This window comes from Chelon labrosus (genome assembly GCF_963514085.1).
Source record: "Chelon labrosus genome assembly, chromosome: 22".
NCBI lineage: Eukaryota > Metazoa > Chordata > Actinopteri > Mugiliformes > Mugilidae > Chelon > Chelon labrosus.
Window position 1 is genome coordinate 16,154,383 of NC_140355.1, and position 22,231 is coordinate 16,176,613.

A 22,231-nucleotide genomic window follows, 5' to 3' on the forward strand; every position below is an offset into this window, starting at 1 on the left:
AATCAGGCAACCTTACATTTGGGATGGGTGGGGGTGTCTCAGACAAAGCTCAGAGGTCAAAATACAGCAGTGTAATTAAATAAGAGTTGAACAGGGGAAGGGCGGGGGTGAAATGTATTTAGCCACCTTGCCACAATGATCGGAGCATAAATGCTTCTGTAAGGGGTTGAGTGACCAGCAGCCAGCCAATATGCACTTTACAGGAGATGCAAGTCTAAGCACTTGGTCGTTTTTGTTTGGATGCCATATACAAGATATGTGGGGGTAATATAAGCAAAGCAACTAGAGGATCATTAACATATCAGCTCATTAACTTCAGTTTAAATACCACTGCTGTTGTTGAATGACAATGCACAGGCTTTAGATTTCTTCATTTCAGATTCTGTGTTTGTTTCCATAACTCACATTTTTTGTTCTTAATATATTAATTTTGATCTTTACTCCTATTCTCTTCTATTTTTTTTCTTTTCTTTTCTTTTTTCGTATTTTCACGTTGGACGTTTCAGTCGGGTCCTTCACCTTCGGAAGAACATGGGGTTGCGCAGGCAGGCGGCTAGTCACCTGCAACACCCCAGGGGTCCTGCAGAGGTCTCCAGGCTGCTGTCAGTGTCTGAGGCCAGGGTCTGGTCGGTGGACATGGAGGAGATGTCGTTGATGGAGGAGGAGGGAGGGAGGCTCTCGCTGCTGTTCACGGCTGCACCTGTGCTAAGGGAATAAACAGCGGCAGGGGGTTACAACGTAAAGGAGTCCTGGCGAAGGCTGGAGCAGAAATACAGACAGAGGAGATATTTCACAAGTATGCACCACACACACAAAGAGAAATAAGTTACAGCTGGTTAACATGAGATAGAGACGACATTAATCACAATCATCACAATCACAGTGTGTCTATAATGAGACAAAGGAGGTAATTAAGATTTGGGTGCAATGGGTTCCACAGGAAAGATTGTTGAGGGCAGCAGTACGGCCAGGTTTCTGATTGGTCTGCTGTCAACCAATCAGGAAGCTCCTATTCTTTGTCATGTCCTGACTTCCTATGTCACTGTTTCTAGGTTAGACAAACAACAGCAATGTGCAGGTCCATTCCCATAGCATAGTGAAACAGCTAACATTAGCAAAGTGCTAACATTGGCAGACATGGGGGAAAACGGCTAACATTAGCAAAGTGCTAACATTGGCAGACATGGGAAAAAATGCTAACATTGGCAGACATGGGAAAAACGGCTAGCATTAGCAAAGTGCTAACATTGGCAGACATGGGGAAAACGGCTAGCATTAGCAAAGTGCTAACACTGGCAGACATGAAAAAACTACTAGCCTTTTCACCAGTTTTCAGTTTTTATCTCTAGTTATTTCCTCTGTTGTGCCCACTCTTGTCAACTTTTATGTTTTTAAAGAATCACAACTATTAGTTTCAATGCTAAGTCTGTCGGTTTTCATTTTGTTTTCTGTGGGAAGTGACAGGACTTGACAAAGTGTAGGAGCCCTCTGGTCGGTCGTCAGCAGACATAAGGCAAACAAAGGATCCATTTACATGTTTTTATAGACTCATACTATTTTAGGACGCGTCTGCAACACGTGTTTTATGTTATACTCTCATAAATAAAGTTATTTTTTTTTAGTTAGTCTTCAATTCAGTTCTCTTATTTTGAAGTTTTTTTTTTAAATTACAGGCAGTAAGCCTTTTTGAGACCTTATCAAAGAACTCTTGATTCAATCTAACAATGAACCATCCATTATCCCTCCATTATCCATCACCACTTATCCCAGAGAGGGTTGCAAGAGGCCGGTGCCCATCCCAGCTGGCATTTGGCAAAGGGAGAGGTAGACCCTGGACAGGCCACCAGTCAATCACAGAGAGACAATCAACCATTCACACTCACATGTTCACCAAGGGCTCATTAAGAATCAACAATACATGAAATTAAATATAATATATTGTCAATGGGGCAGCTCTCTACAGCAAATGCAGCCCAGGAGCTGTACAAAAAAACCTGAGAATCCTCTCCGTCTATCAGCGTGCACCATTCTTCCTGATTGTACGCGTTCATGAGGAAAGTTTCCCCATCGTCAGCACGAAAACAAGATTTGGAAACAGAGTCAGTGCTGGGAACAGTCCGAGCGCAATGATTTATGCATGAAGAGTACGCGCAAATTGTGAATCTGCCGTTTGTGTCTGTTTTCCGTGAGACGTAATTGCTTAATGGAGACCAGCGGGAACACACAATCACAGAACTGAGAGGAAAATCGGAATTAGCAGTCGCTGCACTTCTGGGTTGACATCATCAGAAATAAACCGTTAAGGGTTTCTGATGCAATTAGAGCACAACTTTAAATCTTTTACATGGACAAAGCTATGTTAAACAGAAAATTAAGTGATAATTCTAGTCTTAGGAAAGGCTCTGGTAAAAGCATCTCTAAAATAGTCTAAATTATATCACAGTCTCAATTTTTATCTTTCATTTTGCATACAGTAATTTAGATTATATAGATATACAGTGTCCTACATTCAAATACTGTAGAACTGTAGTGATAAAATCTCCATTAACAGCCTTGATGGTGTCACAGTCACACGCACATTCGCTCATCCTGGTTCCGACTGCGTACTCTCATCCCTTCTGTTCTCCTGCTGCAGCAAAACACTGCCGTCTGCAGCTCCTGCACTGCGTCTGATACACTCAGCATCAGATGCAACAGGCCAGCTCATCCGTTTAATTGCAAGTGGATGGAAAGAGGAAGAAAGACGGAGGTCGTGAATTTGCAAAAAGACAAGAGCGAGGAGGGAAAAGGCTGCTTTTTTTGTGGGATCAAACATGCCCCGTTTTCTTTCAGTTTGCGCACATCCAGAGCTGAGAACAACACAGTCTGAATGCTGTTGTTTTTGGATCAGCTGAAAAGGGCTGATTGAAGCTCTCTGCAAGAGGATGGTTTCACATTGATTGGTTTGTTCATGGTTTGAAAGACACTGGCAGAGAGAATTATTTCATTGTGCAATTATTTCAGGTGTGAATTTGTTTCCCTTCACACATAAATCCGTTACCTCTCCTCATCAGCAGATGGCTGCTGTCTCTAGCAATAAGCCATTTTTCCTCATGGCTTTTCTCGTCAGTGTGATAATATGACTCAACACTGCCACCCTGGGGCAGATCATGAGAACAACATATTCTGTCCTCAGAGAAACTTAACAGCATAAAATGTCAGCTGCAGCTGAAGACTGACATTTCCTGTGATGGACCCCAAAGACCCCAAACCTTAAATCATGACATGTCATACATATACACATACACAGTCATAAAAAGGGCAGCATTTTCAATTAAATATTCAATTATAGGAAATTGCTTTACTTATTAGCTGTTTCACAGTAATATCATTTTACAAATATACTAAATGACATTTAAGTTGAGATGCAAGGGACAGAGACACATGGTCAACAGCACAATGGGTTGCTCTATTTACAAAGGGGGGTGGGGGGGACTCCAGTAAGGTTATAGTAAATTCACTTACAGATCGATTAGGGTTATGCACTGAGAGTACCTGAAGGTGAAGGTTGTCCCTTCACAACGCCATTCTTCGTTCTCTCCTCAAAGTTCATCACCTCTTTGTAGATTAGTTCTGCCGAAGCGCACAGAGACGGGTCGATTAGACACACAGCGAGCGGCAGAAATATGCAAAGTACAATCAGCAACGGCGACGGTCAAGGGAAGATTTACTACTTTTTTAGATCGCATACATTTCAGTTTTTATTTTTCTTCGGTTAAGGTGTAACAGTACTCACCTTTCCATTCATCAATGGAGTGTTCTCTTTCATCCAGCTGCTTGTCGTAGATCTGAGGTGGAGGCTAAAGGGCAGAAAGCACACTCCATTTTGGTAACAAATCAGCTGATAGGACCCGGTCGACAACAAGTTAACGCAATATGTTTATATTACAATGTGTCAGATTAAATTATTAATAAATTAGTAAAATAAAACATGGGGATGAAAAAATATCTGCACGTGGAACCACACCGAAGTATCTGCATAGTTTTAACATGTAAAAAACAACAACATGCAGTTTGTGGATGTGGATTATGACGAAAAGAAAGACGTAAATTAATGACTATACTTTATCACATGAAATAGTCAGTAATTCATTTTTTCTCCCCACTTTCTACACACATACATTATAGGAAAATACTTCAGACCTTTACAGTCAGTGACAGACAGTGAGGTAAGAAAACATTTAAAGTGTCCACGTCCTTCTCACATATCGGACTGTCATTTCATCTTCCAGGACACAAATATGCAGCCAGGCATCCGGTCCGCCCGTCTTGCCACCCATGCAGTGATTCTGCCCCTGACTCCGACGCCATAATTCTGCCCCTCTCTGTGAGTGCGGGTGACGGGACCACCCGTAAACCTCTCTGTTTATAACTCATAAGAGGTCAGCAGTGAGCAGCCGCAGCACGACAGGCCGTCCGTTTATACATGACGTGGGAGTGAGGTGCTGTCTTCAAAGGAGGATTCATGGAATTGGATTTCCTCATGTCAGGTAGATACTGCTTCTCTAAGATGGTTTACGTGCAGTCGTATGGATTTGCACATACAGTATCTGCACCTTTTTCACCTGACAGATGCGTCTTATCACCTTAAAAATGATCATGATTGGTGCGTACTGGCCAAAAAATGCATCTTTTCACGATTTAACGCTATACAATTATTAAAAAGGTGGAAAATTCCTCCTAAAATCTCATTTATGACATGCACCTATTCTAGAACTAGTGCTTTGCCGCTTTGCTGATGCTGGATACATCTTATATAGCGTCTTTAACGTCACTGCATAAACAAAAATTGTGGATTTCTCAATGAAAAAGGACATACAGATGTAATTTGAGTGACATTCACAGCTACTGCCTTTTTTCATGTCAGGAGGGACTCTTCAAGGATTGACATTGCCGGACCAAAAGCTTCCAAATATCTTCTTTCATTGAGTCTACACTGAACGGATCACTTCGATGCAGGGCGGTTGTTATTTACCATGGATATTTGGATGAGATCTCTGGCCTTCATCAGCATGAGATGACATTAGAGAAGGGGAAAACAGCAGAACATGTGTTGAGATGCCATTCACAGCCATATTACACACACTACATCAACTCTAACAACAATATCATCAGTAAAACCAACAACAGGTGGACAGCTAGACAAGTGCACAGTCATGAAATCGTCTAAAAACAGCTACAATGGGAGGCGTATGTAAAAAACGCTGCCATCAACCAGCGGGGAAAAGTCGAAAGAGAGCGTAGCCCTGAAATTCATCAGCTGGTCATGCACTCGTTAGAGTATTGCTGCAAGTGGTATCTGTACGAGTTTATTTATCATCGAGCTGCAGATGGCTTTTTTTTTTTTTTTTTTTCCCGATCTCGCTGTCACCTCGTGCTAATGAGGCGCCGATGAAGACGTTAGACTTCACCAAATCAAACCAGAAACACCACCACTCTTGCTTTAAAAAAAAAAAAGCCGGGACGATGCACTGACCCGAATTTACTAGAAAACAAAATATTGAAAAAAAATTTGAACTAAAAACCAAAACAGTAAACGGTGAGGAAAAAATGATAATGGGATGTGAATTAAAAATTAAATATAAAACACAATTCTAAGTGCAGCTGACCCAGCGTTTTCAGAATGCATACGTTTAAAACTACTACAGTTGTTTGTGTTAAAACAAGTAAATACATAAAATGAGGGGGGAGTCAGTGATCAGTAAACAGAGCTGACCAATCAAGACGCAGACAGACAGGGCTGCTCTCGGGATCAATACATCCGGCGGCGGCCTACTCACCGCCTCCACCTCGGCTGGATCGTACCACACGTTGATGTAGGGGTGCTGTAAGGCCTCGTCCACCGATATCCGTTTGGCGGGGTCGATGATCAGCATCTTAGACAGCAGGTCTCTGGCCTGGCTCGCTGCGATTTTAAACACAGACAAACAACAGTGTCTACTGAGTAACTAGGCAGAAAGGGAGGAAGAGTGTGAAGAGAGTGAGGGATTAAAGAGAATTATTAACAAAAGTAGCAGAATAGTCGCAGTTTTACGCAGTGTTATGGTTTTACTTTGATCTTGTGTCCATTACAGGCATGTACTGCTAAATAGATTAGCCAAATAATCAGGGGTCAACACTCCCTAGTACCAACAACTCAATTTTTCTCCTTTTCTTTTAACATATTATGGACAAAACTAGACTAAATCCGTAGTTTAATTGATAAAAATAGCATCAGTCGACTGATTTCTTCATTAAAATTCTGCCTTGTCCCATATATCCACTGCTGATGAGAAAATAGGTCTTTGCACTTTTTGTTACAGGCTGATTCTGTCAGCTTCAGAGCTGGCTTCTCTTTTCAAATGCACGTTTTGAAACATCCGGCACCCGCGAAGCAAAAATTCATCACCAGTCACTCAGCTGGCCAGCCTCTCCGCCCTCAGGCCCTCTCGGACTGATCTGAAATCGAGAACCCTTAAACCACACACACCATCCGTCTCCTACACACACTGACCTTCGCTATAAATAGCTCTGCAGCAGCAGAAAGAAGCTGAACCGTGAAGAGAGAGAGGGACAACGATGGAAATGAAGAAGGAAAGCTGGGTGCAACCCTGCCTGAGCATCAATGAGAAAATGTTTTTAATCTATAAAATAGCTCCTGAATGCATCAGCCACCCCGTTCCACCGTTCGTTATCCTTATCCTCTTTCATCCTCCCGATCCTACTGTGCTCGCCGTCTCCTCCCTCCTCCTCCTCCTCCTCCTCCTCCAGTTCAGAATAACCAAAGCCCAGAGGATGTCTCTCTGGTGTCTGACTCAGTTTCCTACCTGTCACACTACAAAACATACAAAACAGAAGCGCTTCAACCCAGATCTCACGCCATCTCCATCTCCATCTCTCTCTCTCTCCTTCAACACTGTTAATCCGGCAGGGAGCGGCTCGAATACAAAAGTGATTCATGAGAATTGAGAGCTTTGATGTAGCAGAGGGGAAACAGGAAAAGTACATTTTGTTGTATCTCATAGGAAGGATTCTCTTCTCTTTCGCTGCTCAGCTGAGAGAGGAGACAAGATGTGAACGGAGTCAGGTAAGAAATAAGGAAGTTATTATAGTTTAAACAGTGTTTGTCTCATTTCTCAGACCCCGGTCATCCTCATCACTCTCTCTTTTCCTCTTCCATCTTTCATTACAGGTACCTTCGTTCCCTTCGACCCCCCTGATTCCTTTCATCCATCCACTTGACCTCTGTCACCAATAATCTTTCTTGCATCTATTAAGGCGTGCACTTTGATATCAGTTTAATGAGGAGGCCAAGATGAGAGTTTGCTGCCACCCTTTGACCTTGCATGCTAACTGCTATGATTAGCAAGTGTGCCATGGTGAGTGTTGCCATCATAGACCGTATATAAATATGGACAATGCGCCCCCACTTCCTTGCATCGGCCAAACTGTCGCTATTTCTCCAGGGATTTCTATAGCGTCAAATAAGTAACTAAAACAAAACTTATCCAAAAAAACTGACACTTGAACATGCGTCGACATTATATTAGCTACCTAAAATGACAGAAAACATCCTTGACGTGTATTTTAGTGTTTTAATTTGGCCCAAGTCCCATCCACTAACATGGAGGGGGTGGAGCTTATGACCTATACTGCAGCCAGTCACCAGGGGGAGCTCTACTTGCTTTGGCTTCACTTTTGAGGAGCTGTTTTTTATACTGTCTATGGTTGGCATGCTAACATCATGCAAATTAGCAGCGTCACAGCTACAGCTAACATAAATATTATTAGTTTTGCAAGTATTGGACGTGATTAATTCGCGATTATACACTACATGAATGTGCCAAGGAGAAAATTAGTCACTAAATTAAACGATGCAAAGACAAGTATATGATTTTAGGTCTAAAACACTAAAACACATTTATAGCCCCAAGCTCCCACGCCCACAAAATGTTTGATCTGGAGTTGCACCGAGCCGATCAAATTGTTTGGCGGTGATGGAAAGAGGAGGAGCAGCATTGTAGTCACACCATCATCTTAGCGCTGTGGAGTTGATGTTGTTAACAGAAACATGGCTGCAGTCAGAGAAGTGAGATGTTTAAATTAAAGATATTAACAGCGACACAACTTTAAAGGACAAGCAGTTAACAGAGATTAAGGCACACACGTCTCGTTTCTCTGACTGGAAACGACTACGGGTTCTCACCTTTGAGTTTGTTGTGCTCAGAGTCAGCGGGGAAAAGGCAGTCGGGGAAGAGCTTGGGAAAGGTGAGGCCCGCGTACTTTGGCCGGTTCTCCACGTAGTTCCTCACCGTGGGTTGAAGCTTCTTCATGAACTCCGGTGAGGGCGTGCCCAGCTGCTCGATCACCTTGTTCCACTGGTCAATGTCTGGTGTGGCAGGTCAAGGTTAAGGCAAACACACCTGGAATACGTAGCATCCTGTCATCCTGCATGCCTCGGTGTCCACTCAGGTACTACCCTGGTGCGGTGTAATGGATTTCATTTAGGACACAAGCACCATTAACAGATAATTCTAATCTCAAAATGCCTTTGTCCCACTTGACCCCCCCCCCCAAAAAAAGCATGCATTAGAAATGGAAAGCCTTCAAGCTCAATAAGCAACACTTAATAAATTATGAAAATCATTTTTTGTGCAACAAATTGTTTTAAAATTTTAATTTGTACAAATTGAGCTTTTCTGAAACCTGAAAAGGAATCGTGTCACTGTGCTTGACAATGAACCTCCTGATGAGATGACGAGTCTGTGTTTGTGTGTGGAAAACTTTTGACAACAAGTTATTATGTCTCTTACCACTCCACACACTCAAAACCACCCCCTTATCTCCCTTTGTTCTCACTCGGAGTGTCAATGAGCTGCCAGGGTCGCCAAAGATCCCCTATTACTTTATTTTGCTGGAACACCTCTCCTCCGCCTTCTCTCTATTGCACATTGGCCATGATCCACCCAGTGCCCTTTGAAACATTTTTTTTCTCCATCCACTAAGGCTCTTATCCGTGGCTCTTTACCAAATAGTTGGATTCACTCAGACAGCGTGGCGTTTTGGTGCCAAAAACCATGATCCTCCGCTGTGCTTGGAGTTACTCCCCCTTTTCAAACGGGGCACCATACAACTGAAGTGCGCTGTTGGTCTCAACAAAATGCTGCATGCTTCCCACTGCTACGTACACCGGGAGTGAGGGAGTGGCTGAAGGTCGGAAGGATACGGTCAGTCCCAGGGAACAGCACTGTCCCTCTTATCACCTCTCCAAAGATGCAGCCGACTGACCACATGTCCACTGGGGTCACAAACACACACATACAGGCACATGCACAAGCACACACACGTTGTCAGGTTCATTCCTGATGAATGTAACTCCATTTGAGCTCTGTCTTTCTCTGTAGATTCATACTGGAATTTCATAAATTAGCCATACCACTGCAGGAACTTTTTCATCAGGCACGAGGAACTTTTTGATGAACCCAGTGTGTTTCCGCTACAGGGACCAAAGCCCCCCAAAACCACGGGCAGTAGGGAATTCTTTCTACCACGTTCAACAACAGTGTTTGGTAGCTGTCACTGTTAAGGATCGTCTCAGTTTAGTCTTATCGCAGCCAAAGCGTTGGTACATGGAGAACTGCCGGACCCCACCTTTGGGCAATTTTGATAAAGCTGCAAATCGTTCCCATAGGTCCTCCTATCAAGATTAGTTTTTCAAACTGCAGAAACTGCCAAGCAATCTGGCTACCCAGTGATTTTTAAGTGTGGAACAGCCCGTTAGCTAGCGATTAAGACACTCCTATGAAATGCAGCCGGGTCAGGAACATCTGCATTCAATAAGAGGGTAACTGATCAGTTCATGGCTTTGAAAGACAGATGAGCAAAATTAGTGATGCAATTCTAATAGTGACTTAGGCTGAAGTTATGGTCTAATTAGCGCAATGGTTTAATTGAAAACGGGTTAATTCATTGCACATAATGAGCCCCGGAGCCACTGCTTTATTTATTCTGGTGTCAGCTAAAAACGAAATCTACGTGATGAACTGAATCAGTTTGTTTTTAATAATGAACAGTGGCCTTTACTAGCTACTGAACTGCAACCATTTAGGGCTTACTGCCGGTATTACTACCTGAGTTGATCATCAAAAACCAAACCGTTGAGTGCACCTTGGCCATCTTAGCAACAGTGCAAGCGTTGTCTGCAACAACAGCTTGAGGAAAAATTGCTTGCCACTTTTCCAACATGGACTCAACACCACTCGGCACAGCTTGAATCTCCTCCATGCTTGCTCTTGTTGCAGTATGCCACAATATGAAAGCTAAAGGTGCTCCAGTGCCATAACCACGGGACAGGAAATGTTCAAATCAAAATTAAATCCTGTCTGAAAAGAGTTTAAGTGACACACCACAAACTAATCCCTGTGAGTTTTTCCCGGCCTACACAACATCAAAATACACCTCAAGTTTCCTCGCCATCCATAACTACATATTTGGCACGCTGCTGCACTAATCCATCGTGGGACAACCAGCAGAGTCCACTGTGCTGTGACCTGTCCCTGCAGAAAAAAACCCCAACACTGCTCTAAATCATCTTTTGACAGACACTCACGAAGGTGCAGATAACTTCAGCAAGGTCAATACTTCAGGCTGAAATGAGGTGAATTAAGATCGCCGAGAACAAGGTACCTTTCCAGAACTGATCCACGAGCAGAAGATTAACAGAAGTGCGTGTGACTAAACTTCATCGATCTACAATAAGAAAGGACGGATAATTAGATGATAAGAATTTCATGTGAGAGCAGAGACGGAGGGGGAGAGAGATATTGCTGAGCTCATTGCGGCGTTTTCTAGTTTTCCAGAGCATTAATCTTTCAGGGGGCCGCATGTTCAGGGCTGCACGGAGGGGAGAATTAACACAAGCACCTTCAGACACACGGGCGTTGCTCGCTGCCGACTCTGTAGTCCTGCTACTGCCTACAAAGACCAAAATGCGGCGACCCGCATGTCCCCTCTACAGGTGTGTGCGCACTGCCCGCAACAAATTAGATGTAGCTCTCAAGCGTGTGGGATTCCTATTCATCTCTGCACACAGGAAGGCTTGCAGCAGAATAAGACGACCCTTGTTTTTACAGGTCTGTGATCTACATATTGGTGCATATTTTGAAGGGAAGTCGCAAGAAGCCGAACCTTCAACAAGAAACTGCTCACAGTTGTACAGCCACGCGCTTATGTGCTTCGACTTCAAGGTAGGAGCTGGATCTGCAAGCCGCATTCAGACAACCTGATACAAGAAGAAGCATGTCAGTCCATCAACAGGAACTATTTCCAGCTACGGATGAGGCATGACAGCAGCAGGTACATGGGATTAACTCAAAATAGACAACGGCGTCCGTCTTAATGTGGCAGCACGTCGCCTAGCAAAACACACAAAAGAAATCTATGCCCCTTCATATCAGGCTTTGGCTTCATACATGTTGAGGCATGTTAGCAATTACTTTTTTATTGTCTCAGCTTCATTGCTTTTTTTTGTTTTTTTTTTAATTAAACGCTAACATGCTGACAGCCTACACCTCTAACCTTTGAACTTTCCTCACGCTGCCAAATGAGTTCGGATTAGCTGCTATTAACAGATGCTCAAAGGGAACATATTAATCATTCATTACTGAATGCTTAATAACTCCGTCTGACTCACACATGGAGGCACTCTCAGATGGCGGGACGCGCTTCACGTGTGCGCACATGTGCACGGGCGCAGCATGGGGAATATTTATCCTCCCTACTGAAAACAGGCATCCTTTCCTCCGTAGGATGCAACTGACCCCCGCCCCCACCGCCTAAAAACACTCCAAACGGCACACTCTTAAATATTCAGAGACGATATTACGATATAAGGCTGAATAAAGCTCCGGATGTTACTGTGAAAAGTGTTAAAAGTTGGGACAGGCACAAACATGTGTTATGAAGCCAGCTAGGTGTGGTTTAGTTCACCTCAGTGACACACAGCAAACATCAGGTCTGGTATCTGCAGCACCAAAAGTGACCAAGAAGTTTAAATTGATGGGCATTATTAATTGTATTTAAAATAAAGAACATTTTCACTGATGATTGTCAGCACACATAACAACAATTTAACCAGAGTTACCATCAGATCATTCTCCTGAGTGTTAAGAAGGATACAGTCCCGGCCAGGGAAAAGGATTTTGTGGCGCACCATTTCTCCCATAATGCACCCCACCGACCAAATATCCACTGCACGCATAGAGGTGAGAGGCAGAGGGAGCAGAAGAAAAGAAGGGGAGGGGGAGCAAAGGTTAGTGAGACCCACTGTGAGGCGACAGCGATAAGGAAGTAGCTGTTATTCAGCGAGAGAGAGAGAGAAATAATCAGTGAGGAGGCATGTTACATAAATTAGTATGACATACAGACAGTGAACAGAAGAAGAAGAAAGAAAAGAAAAGACTTGTGTCAGGCAATTCAAAGCCAGTGGAGCCCACGAGCGTCCATTCTTGGGAAGAATTTGGCTAATGAGTCATAGCCAGGCTGCCAGTCACATCACATGTGTTGATGTTCCGGGGGCTTTTAGTCTGTGACTCATACCTCCAACACTTCAATCAGTCTAGCATCTCAACAAGAAATGTTGATAAGGTTTCACACTGCGCACTAAAGTACAATAACTTTACCGAATTACAGTTTTTTACAACCTGGACCTTAATTCTATAATATGATCATTTACTCACCTATATAAATTTGGTGTCATTTGGAGTTGTTCGGATCCATATAGTGGGAGTGACTGGGGCACCGAAATGCAGCCTCTAAATAACGCATTATCTGCTGTGAAACTCGTTCATTTCACCAATATTTGTTATGATACACTAGCGCTATTCCCCGTTGAGTCCAGAGTTACCTGTTATCATCCGGGGTCTGTAGATTGACCTACTAACCTCTGACCTGGATGATGTCATCTCTGAGCGCCACGCGCACCTGCGACGGTCGGCTTGTTTACCTGTAATTTGCTACTGCTACTTTTTTGCAACATGGCTGAATTCTTTTCCGATTCTAAGGTTGTGGACGACGACTTTGTTTATGATGGACGTCCTTACCGTTTTGAGCCAGAGTATACGGATGAGGAGCTTGTTGAAAGGAGGATGCGGAGGCAGAGAGAGAGGAACAGCTGGCCAAAGAACAACAAACCGCTGCACATCCGCGAATAGATAACAGGTAACTCTGGACTCAACGGTGAATAGCGCTAGCGTATCATAACAAAATATTGGTGAAATGAACGAGTTTCGTAGCAGATAATACGTTATTTAGAATCTGCGTTTCGGTGCCCCAATCACTCTCACTATATGGATATACGGGGATCTAAATATCGTCCGATCGACTCCAAATGAAACAAAAGTTATATTGGTGAGTAAACGATCGTATTTTATGCCAGAAATAAGGTCCAGGTTGTAAAAAACAGTAATTCCCCTTTGATGACACAACTACACATGCACTGGTAGGTCTCTATAAGCTGACCATGGCACTGATGAAGAAAGCACAAAATAAACAGACTTCTTTAAACATGACTGAAAATCTGACCCATGCAAGCGTCAAATCGTCACTCGCTCTCACCGTTCTCTTTGTATCCCATTCCCAGGATGACCTCTGGGGCTCTGTAGTATCTAGTCACAACATAAGGGGTCATCATGAAGCTGGTGCCTGCGGTCCGGGCGAGGCCAAAGTCCAGGATCTTCAGGGTGCAGTCTGACTTCACAACTATATTGCTTGGTTTGAGATCCTGGGGAAGGACAAAAAGATCAATATGAGAGCATATTCATGCAGTTTGGATGGACAATAACGTTAGCTGGCGTTTGACTTATCTGTCTCATTTTAGTCAATGTAGGGAAAATAGGGAACATTTATGCACAGTCGCGGATAGGTCCACTCTGATGCAGTCAGTAGATTTAGTCAGATTTATATTAAGATAAGTAATTCAACATCTTTGGGAATGTTTGCAGCTAAACTAGTAGATTAAAGCCACCTCTGTCCTTTAAATCTACAGCCACAAGTCCATTAGCTTGGCTCAACTCAAAGGCCGGATACAAGGGCAAAGCACGGCTCCGTGTGAAGGTAACAAAATTAACCTAGAAGCACCTCTAAAACTCAATAAACACTTTATACCGAGGTCTAAAAATGACAACTGGCTATTTTACGGGATGTCTCTCTTGACTGACCGGCTTGTAGTGGGTGTAAAAAGGCACAGGCTTCACTCTGTTGACCTGCGGAGGAAAAACCCTAGCGCCCATTTCCTAGCATTCAGGACCCTCGATCACTCAAAAGAGTCTGATGGAAATGGAAACAGACACGGTCTTACAAAAGCCTCGGGACATTTTAGAGCCTTGCAGGTTTCTGTTCGACCTGAGACAGCTGGGTTGGAAACATCTAAATGGTGACCAAGAGGTGGTGCCCAATTAAAGCGCCTAAAACTGACCTTAAGGCGCAGATTTCAAAGCATACAACACGAACCGAACACGGCAGTTAAAACCTAGCAGCTTACCCTGTGAATGATGCCGGCTGAGTGCAGATGCTTGATGCCACACAGCATCTGGTAGAGCAGGTAGGACATTCTCTCGTGGTCGAGCTCCATCTGAATCACCTGGCACAAGTTGGCATCCATCAGCTCCATCACTAGGTACCTGAGAAAGATTGAGTTTAACGACGTGCGAGCGGTTGACAGGCTTCAAGTGTTTCTGCTAAAATAATTCGAAACCCTTCTACGGTTTCTAGCTGAATATATAAAAAAAAAAAAAAACTTGACACAAAGACGCACAGATCCCCCGGCAGTGCTGTTTGCCAAGAGATTGTTCTAAAAGTGAACACGCGCTCATTTATCATTCAGCACGAGAACAGGATACCTCCAGCAGCCTCAGATTACACCTAGAGTACTTTCTCCGGCTACACTCCAGCCTCGCAAATGGAGGAGCGATGATCACATAATGCATAATAAAATCTGACCCCTCCTTTTACTCTCACATGAGCTAACTTCATATTTTTCATGAAAACGTCATTATGCAAAAAAAATAAGTTGCTGTACTTACACATCCTGGAATTCCTCTAATGATTTCTGTGGCGTGAAGACATTTAATAAACTGATAATCTGAAAGAGAGGAGAGGGTGTGGAGGATCAGCGTTAAAAATGCACACACAGAACAAGACAATGGACTGAGGATGCAACGTTTGGTAATGGCCATGGCCTGAGTAAAAGGAGGACGGAACAAAAGAGTGCGGATTAATGTGGAAGACGGGAAAAAGAGGCAGAGGAGCACAAACTGCGACGCCGGTGATTACATTCATGGCCTTGAAGCGCTCTCTGTTTCACTCTCCTGCTAGATTCTTTTCATTTCTGGAGGCAAGGAATTTAGCACGGCCACTTGGCTCGTCTGCGTTTTGCAGGAAAGGAGCCGGAAATGCTGTAGATAGATGCAGACTGGGGAGCAGTTTGAAAGCATGCTTCAATCTGGATGCATTTTCCTCATATTCTCACATTCCCACCTTGGCCACCTCGCGGCTGAGTCGCTTACATTTTTGTGATTGACGCATTTCATGAGCACCAGCTCCCGGTATGCCCTCTTGGCGTGGGTCTGGTTCTGGAAGGGTCTGCTCAGCTTCTTGATGGCCACATTTCTGTCCAGGACAGCGTCATAGCCCGCACTGCAGGAAACAAAGAAAAAAAAACTCAGAGATCAGTACTCCTTTAGCGCTCATGGCTGGATGATTCTCGGTGCATCTGAATCAGTGAGAGTCAGAAAAGTCTCCAAGGAAACAAACACATTTGGAAATGGAAGGAAGGCAGATTAGTGTTTTAATACTGAACATGTAGATTTGCAGGTTATAAAGAGGCTGTTTTCTTTGAAGGAACCAAAAATTACCCCAAATCTTAAAATATAAACACTGATTTCTTCCTTTTAATATTAATTATTAATAAGAAATGTTTTGTAATATAAATGGATTCCTAAAATATTGCTTTAAATATTGATGCTCAAACTATTTTGGTGGCCCGTTACAGCAGCGTGCTGACTCAACACAATCCCAAACCTCTGGGATTTCAGCTCCTCTTGCGTCGATTTATGTCTGGCTGCTGCCGGTCGGCCAGCCGTGCAGGAAAAGCAGCCATAAACATGTCGCATTTTGCCTTTTCCCCCTTAAACAAGACGCTGCAAATTGAGTTTCAAGGCGTCTGCGTGCGGCTCACAGGATGGCGGCTGGATACGGCTGTAGCTCTGTGGAGACTGCAGGCCCGGGGACGATGTGTGGCCATGGAAACGGCGGGGGCCTCCATGAAAGCACTGATCCAATGGGGATTTGAACCAGTCATCACTTTCAGAGCTGAGCGAAAGATGATGTCATGACCAGCTAAACTACTTAAAGCCTTCATCCCCTCCTGCCTGAGATGCTTCTGAGAGATCATCCCGGCCGAGCGCAGGAGTCACGGGGGCAGAGATGTGCGCAGATTGGGATGTTTGGGGGCGAGCGAGTGAGTTTTGACTGCGATGTTGCATAAGTAAAGCAGAATATCTACTCGTGTTGGTTTTTACTGATAATCTCTTGCTAATCTGTGTCTGCTTATGTGCATATCGTCTGATGCGGTTAGCCGCTGTGAGCGCATGTCTGAGCGAATTCAACTGTCTGTGCAAAATCAGACAGATGTTTATGCAAATGTGATTATGTCAATCTGTTGGGGATGATGCTGAAGATAACGCTCAATAAGCAGTTACTTTAATTACTATTATTATCATCATATCAAGGCTAGACCATTCTTCCAGCACCAATGCACGGGTCTTGTAGTTTGTATTTGTTAGCATCTAAATGCTGCGTCCCATTTGATCTCCATAATCAGCAGGATATCAAATGAGTCTTTGGGGTTTTATGTGGTTTGAGTTGGTAATACCCCCCACCATATGACCAGACGACAGCTGTGGGCACAGCCAAGCAGCGCACAGCAGAGCAGGCTAAATTAGATTTGCACTCTCTGCCATCCATCTCTATACAATATCCTTCAAATGGGCACAACCCCAGCGTTAGCCGTTACAGCCTGCCCAAGCCTCCTTTGCAAAGGCACAAAATTGCTTTGGAACGGGGGTGGGGGGGAGAAGGACTGGGGTTCATGGGAAGCAAAGGAAGGACAATGCGAGAGGGCGAGTGGAGGGCAGGAGTGGCGAGAGCCGGTGAATCTTCGGACACCGGCATAAAACACGTCAACTTGGACCGTCCCGAGGGTGTCTGAGACGGGTATATCACCGCGGTGACACGACATTAACATAAATGTAGCCCATAGATCGGAAGACTGTAAGATGCATTCCTTTAAGTGGAGCCTTGGCAGTCGTCCCTCTGCATTCTGACAGGGCAGGCATGAGGTGAATTACAATGAATACGAGCTCTGCAATCTGGATTAAGGATTCACATAAGTGCCCGTCCTGTTTGGCTGTCTTAGCCCATACATCTATGATCTAAATAAAAGCTGTGCTGTAAGAAAACATATGAACCCCTATCCTCCGCAACTGCGGCAAAAATGATGATCCTGATTCTTTCAGTGAATGTCTTTTTTAATACGTATAAATATTTTCTAAGATTTCAGTAATTATCATATTGATACTACACAATACTACACAATACTACAATACAGTCCTGCAAAGGGGCAGCAATAGGATGGGCAGCTTTATCATTAAAGGGGAACTACTGTTTTTCACAACCTGAACCTTATTTCTGGCATAAAATACAATCGTTTACTCACCCATATAACTTTTGTGTCATTTGTAGTCAGTCGGGAGATAGTTTGATCTGGGTATATCCATATAGTGGGAGTGACTGGGGCACCAAAACGCAGCCTCTAAATAACGCATTATCTGCCGCGAAACTCATTCATTTCACTAATATTTTGTTATGATACGCTAGTGCTATTTCCCGTTGAGTCCAGAGTTACCTGTTATCATCATCCGGGGTCTGTATATTGACCTACAGACCCCGGATGATGTCTTCTGACCTGGGATGATGTCATCTCTGAGCGCCCCGCGCAACTGCAACGGTCGGCTTGTTTACCTGTAATTTCGCTTTCTCTGATTTTTTATTTAGCTTTGTCGCCAAAACGCTAACATATCTAGTGCATGTTCTCCTTTTCAACTGATCATTATATCAAGCATAAGCTCACTTTCAGTCTTTTCTGGATAGAAGGAGAACTATTATTCTAATTCATTAGCTGTTAATGGCATTTTTGAATATTTCACTCCAAAATCTCCAAAATATACACAGGAAATAATACAAATATCGAAATTCCCTTTTCCTTTTCACTTATGAACTTATACTTTTCATCATTTTGCATCACCACGTTTTTTCTATTTCGCCCAGCAACAAGATGTGCCTTCAGTGATGTGATGGACCAGACCTAATCAACCCACACCAGGGTTGACTGTTGCCAAATTTTCAACCCTAAATACAGAAAACAAGAAGCAGATATTCTTTCTTAACGCTCTGCCACAGCAGTAAACCACAGAAAATCCAACGACCAACAGCTAAATAAGACGATCGCACGTTAAATATTGCATAAAAGAGCAACAAACAGCTTGATGAGACATAAAAACGGGACATAAAACAAAAACGCACTTACCACACAATTCCCTGAGCTCCGGAGCCAATGGGCTTTAAATTCTGGAAACGTTTTAAAACTGTGAAGGTGGAGTCTCCCACTTCCACGCTGTAGAACTGGTTGTCCACTTTGCTTTTGCTCATGTTGTAATGCTTGGCAATATATGACACATCCACTTGTTTTCCAAAACCCTGCAATTAAGAAAACAGGAGAGTTAACCAAGAGGAAGATTAGACAAGCGATCAACACAACATTATAGATTTTATGTTGACTTGTCAACCTGCAGTTAACAAGTAAACCAGTCAACTGACAGTATGTATGGGTTTACAGTGTATTGGTAGTTTTCACAGCAAACAAAGCATGCATTAATAGGGAAGCGGCGTAAGGACGACGCAACAAATGAGTTTAAACTATTTCCATATGCAAGCGTAACCTCTTTTATAGCCATGTAATGACATCAGCGCCACTAATGTCTTTCCTCGACTGAGGACATTATTCTTTCACCAATGTGCACGCAGTAATCAGGCTGCAATTACTTGGGAGGAGCAGTCAAACAAAAAAATCAGTTAATTACAGACTCTGTAATCACAACGCAACTCAAAAACCTAAACAAAGCAGGTTTAATGTGCAAGTTTTGAAACCCTCCAACAGCCACATGCATTAATATAGGTGACGTAACCGAAATCATTCAAACCCGTGATCTGATTACTTCAATGCACGGTCAGGCGTACCTATGGCGGCTATTGAACAGCCAGCCAGACGCGCACGTGTGACGCAAACGTCTAATGCAAAGGAGAGCTACAGCGGAACAGCCTGCAGCTAAGCACACACTCAGACAGGAGATCCAGACGTTGCAGTTTATGAAATTACATCCTCAAACGAGATTTGCATTTACACTGTAGGAAGTGGAGAGCGCAAAAGCGAATTAGCTTCAGTTGTGATGACACTTCACTGCTTTCTCTTTAGCAGGGATCTCGGTTATAGATAAACACTTGTGGTTTATTGAACTTAAGTAGAAAATCAGGTGAAATGTTGGAGAAAATACAATAAACTGAAGCTAATCAAACCGCTTTGCTAATATTTCTGAACAGAAATTACTACTGAACACACATAAACACAACAATAGCATACAGAGCAAGGAAGGGGGAAACGGAAGTGAATCAATACTGTACCTTTTTTACCTGTAAGGAACACACACCTGACAAAAGGCTATCTTTACATCCAGGACTGGTTGGCTGCAGTTATATAAGAAATGTCTGCTCATAAATACCTGGAAGACACAAGCAGAGGAGAGAGCCAGAGTCACGGTGAGTGGCCGCACATGTGGTTTGAACATGAGTAATTTACAATATGTGCGCTGCGAGTTCTCACATATACAGTGCGTGATGGGAAATGAGCACGCGGCGAACACATACGCACATCTGGATTCATTCAAAGTCACCTGCAACGCCCGTCACTGGGAATAATATACAATAGGGGCGTTTAATTTATTAGGGACAAATTCTTGGAGCTTTGTCTGTTTGCAGTGAGTTGCATTTACTCTCCTGGTGTGCAATAGAGAATAAACTGCTGTGCTCCCTCTACTCCGTCCTCATTCTTGTCAATAACAGTGAGAAAAATAACAATGCGCCGATCTATAAATATGAAACGGACCAATATGTTGAATCATTACTAGAGCACAGGGCAGCATGATCAATGTCTTTGTACTGAAAAATTAGAGCTAGATATAGTATGTCGGATCTATGCCACAGTATGTGTACAATACACCGTAGCCTGACGTGCATCTACCCAGAAACTGAACTATGCGTCATATGAACACAGATTGCAACAACAGTGACTAGTCCAGGATGTATTTCATGGTTCATGCCGGCCAGACAAGCACAGAAAATTCAACCTCCTTTTGCCTCCCACATGCCATCTACAAATTTTTTTTGCGGTGTGACGTCTGAAAAAGTAACAGCACCTGCATTTTCAGCAGGTTATTAACTACACCTACAACATGAGTCATTCACTCCCCACCGTCGGTGTCGGAGGCACACAGAGGACCTCAACACAGCTGACTGGGAACAGACTGGAGATTTAGCAGAGTAATTGCAAAACAATGCCGGCACACCACTGAGACAAACAAGTATAAGTGCTCACAAAAGCGTAGGCCACCTGCGTAGGCTCTGCTTGGATCTGCTGCAGGAGCTTAAACCAGGAGTGAAAGACAATGTGATACTATATGCAGATGACGCTGTCTTCATAACACTGTTTCAAAAATATTTCTACTTCCGTTATTTATTTATTTGATTATTTTCTTTCATTGCATAAGTCCATTGCTTTAGGAAACACACCTACATCGGTCCCACAACTACATCGGTCCCATGTCTGTTAAATATGATGCTAATTAGCTTAGCATTAAGACCATGAACAGAGAAGAAAGGCTAGCCAGACGTTGTCCAAGAAAATCCGCCGCAATATGATGTTTGTTTGATATGTTGAAAAAAAGTATGATTAGGTAACATTCTGGGTTTGAATCCATCATGGAGTTTGCATGTTCTCCCTGTGTCTCCCTGTGTTTGCACAACTAAATTGTGCAATCACTGGTAAAATAATCTACCTTTCTTCCGTCATCCTGTTTGAGATTGTATGCACTTATCCGAACCATATACAGCTGAACTTCCTACCTTTTAGGAGACGCTGCGGTTTAGACACAGAGAAAACACACATTTAAATACGGAAAGTACGTTTTCAAAGAGCCAAGTACTGTTAGAAATCCCATTTGAATCACACCAGTCCAGTGATATTTTGGCACAGCTGGGAGGCTTTTACTGTGAAAGAGCAGCTAATGGCTCAAATTTAAATGTTAAAAAGTTTCTAATTTTCTGGTCCGTCATTTTCTTTTTTTCTTCTTTTTTTTTTGTCGGAAGCTCAAAACATTGCACGAGTGGAACACAGAGAAGAGAAAGCTCTGAACGGCAGCGGCTCCCACATTTAGCAGGAGCGAGGCGGGCTGCAGCTCTCGCCCACAGTCACTCTGGCTTCAAGGGTTTGCCAGGTAATGAAGCTCCAGCAGCGCTAATGATCGCGTCTCCCGCATACGCCGAGACGCTGTATTAATGAGGGCGTTAAAATAATAGAAAAAGAAAAGACTACAAAATCAAATGTCTTCAAACAGTTTGGAGGTGTCCTCATCTTTCTGAATGTAAATGCATGGGTTAGATGCACCGGGCCTCTAATGGCGCCGGACATTCATGCTGTTCTCATTGTGTATGCGTGAACCAAAGCAATGTGTGCCATTAAATAAGGGAGCAAACAATAAAACATATCATTCATCAAACAAGGTAATGAAAGAAGAGAGAATGCACAAAGTGTAAGACGGACCAGATCTACCATCCCTCAGGCCGTTATAGCAATTTCACAGCACATCTGTATGTGTGACTTGACTGACATCACAGGCTCTGCGTGGCTCCCCACACACGCAATATTTGATATTAATCCGACGGGTCAACAGTGACACCAAGCTTGCTGGATCTGTGTTGGCGCTAATCTTCGGCCATCTGTGTACATAAGATATTAAACCCCGCACAGGCCAAAATGTTTGTTTTG

The 22,231-nt window shown here is 43.4% G+C and overlaps 1 protein-coding gene across 10 annotated transcripts; it reads right to left on the reverse strand.

Annotated features, from left to right (window-relative positions):
- Positions 1–451: 451 nt before the first annotated feature.
- mapk10 (mitogen-activated protein kinase 10) lies at positions 452–20,255 on the reverse strand. Of its 10 annotated transcripts, XM_084572823.1 has the most exons (13): positions 19,839–20,255; positions 18,662–18,831; positions 15,582–15,711; positions 15,099–15,157; positions 14,558–14,696; positions 13,633–13,798; positions 12,196–12,267; positions 8,225–8,407; positions 5,820–5,944; positions 5,015–5,041; positions 3,776–3,839; positions 3,535–3,612; positions 452–700 (listed from the first exon to the last, which is right to left on the reverse strand). In XM_084572823.1, the coding sequence occupies exons 1-13, from the start codon at positions 19,974–19,976 to the stop codon at positions 558–560; spliced, it is 1,494 nt and encodes a 497-aa protein (XP_084428949.1). In that variant the 5' UTR covers positions 19,977–20,255; the 3' UTR covers positions 452–557. The 10 variants fall into 10 exon arrangements, with proteins under 10 accessions (XP_084428949.1, XP_084428953.1, XP_084428954.1 ...); XM_084572827.1 differs by lacking the exons at positions 5,015–5,041; positions 12,196–12,267 and adding an exon at positions 9,245–9,316; XM_084572828.1 differs by lacking the exons at positions 5,015–5,041; positions 12,196–12,267 and adding an exon at positions 9,245–9,316 and having other exon boundaries at positions 3,776–3,827; positions 5,799–5,944.
- Between the last annotated feature and the right edge of the window lie 1,976 nt (positions 20,256–22,231).

Coding starts and splice junctions, on each gene's coding strand:
- mapk10 (XM_084572821.1), bottom strand. CDS start 19,976: ATGTTCAAACCACATGTGCGGCCACTCACCGTGACTCTGGCTCTCTCC. Junction 12,268..13,632: donor AATGGGATACAAAGAGAACG/GTGAGAGCGAGT, acceptor CTATGCGTGCAG/TGGATATTTGGTCGGTGGGG. Junction 8,408..12,195: donor CCTTTTCCCTGGCCGGGACT/GTATCCTTCTTA, acceptor CTGCCACACCAG/ACATTGACCAGTGGAACAAG.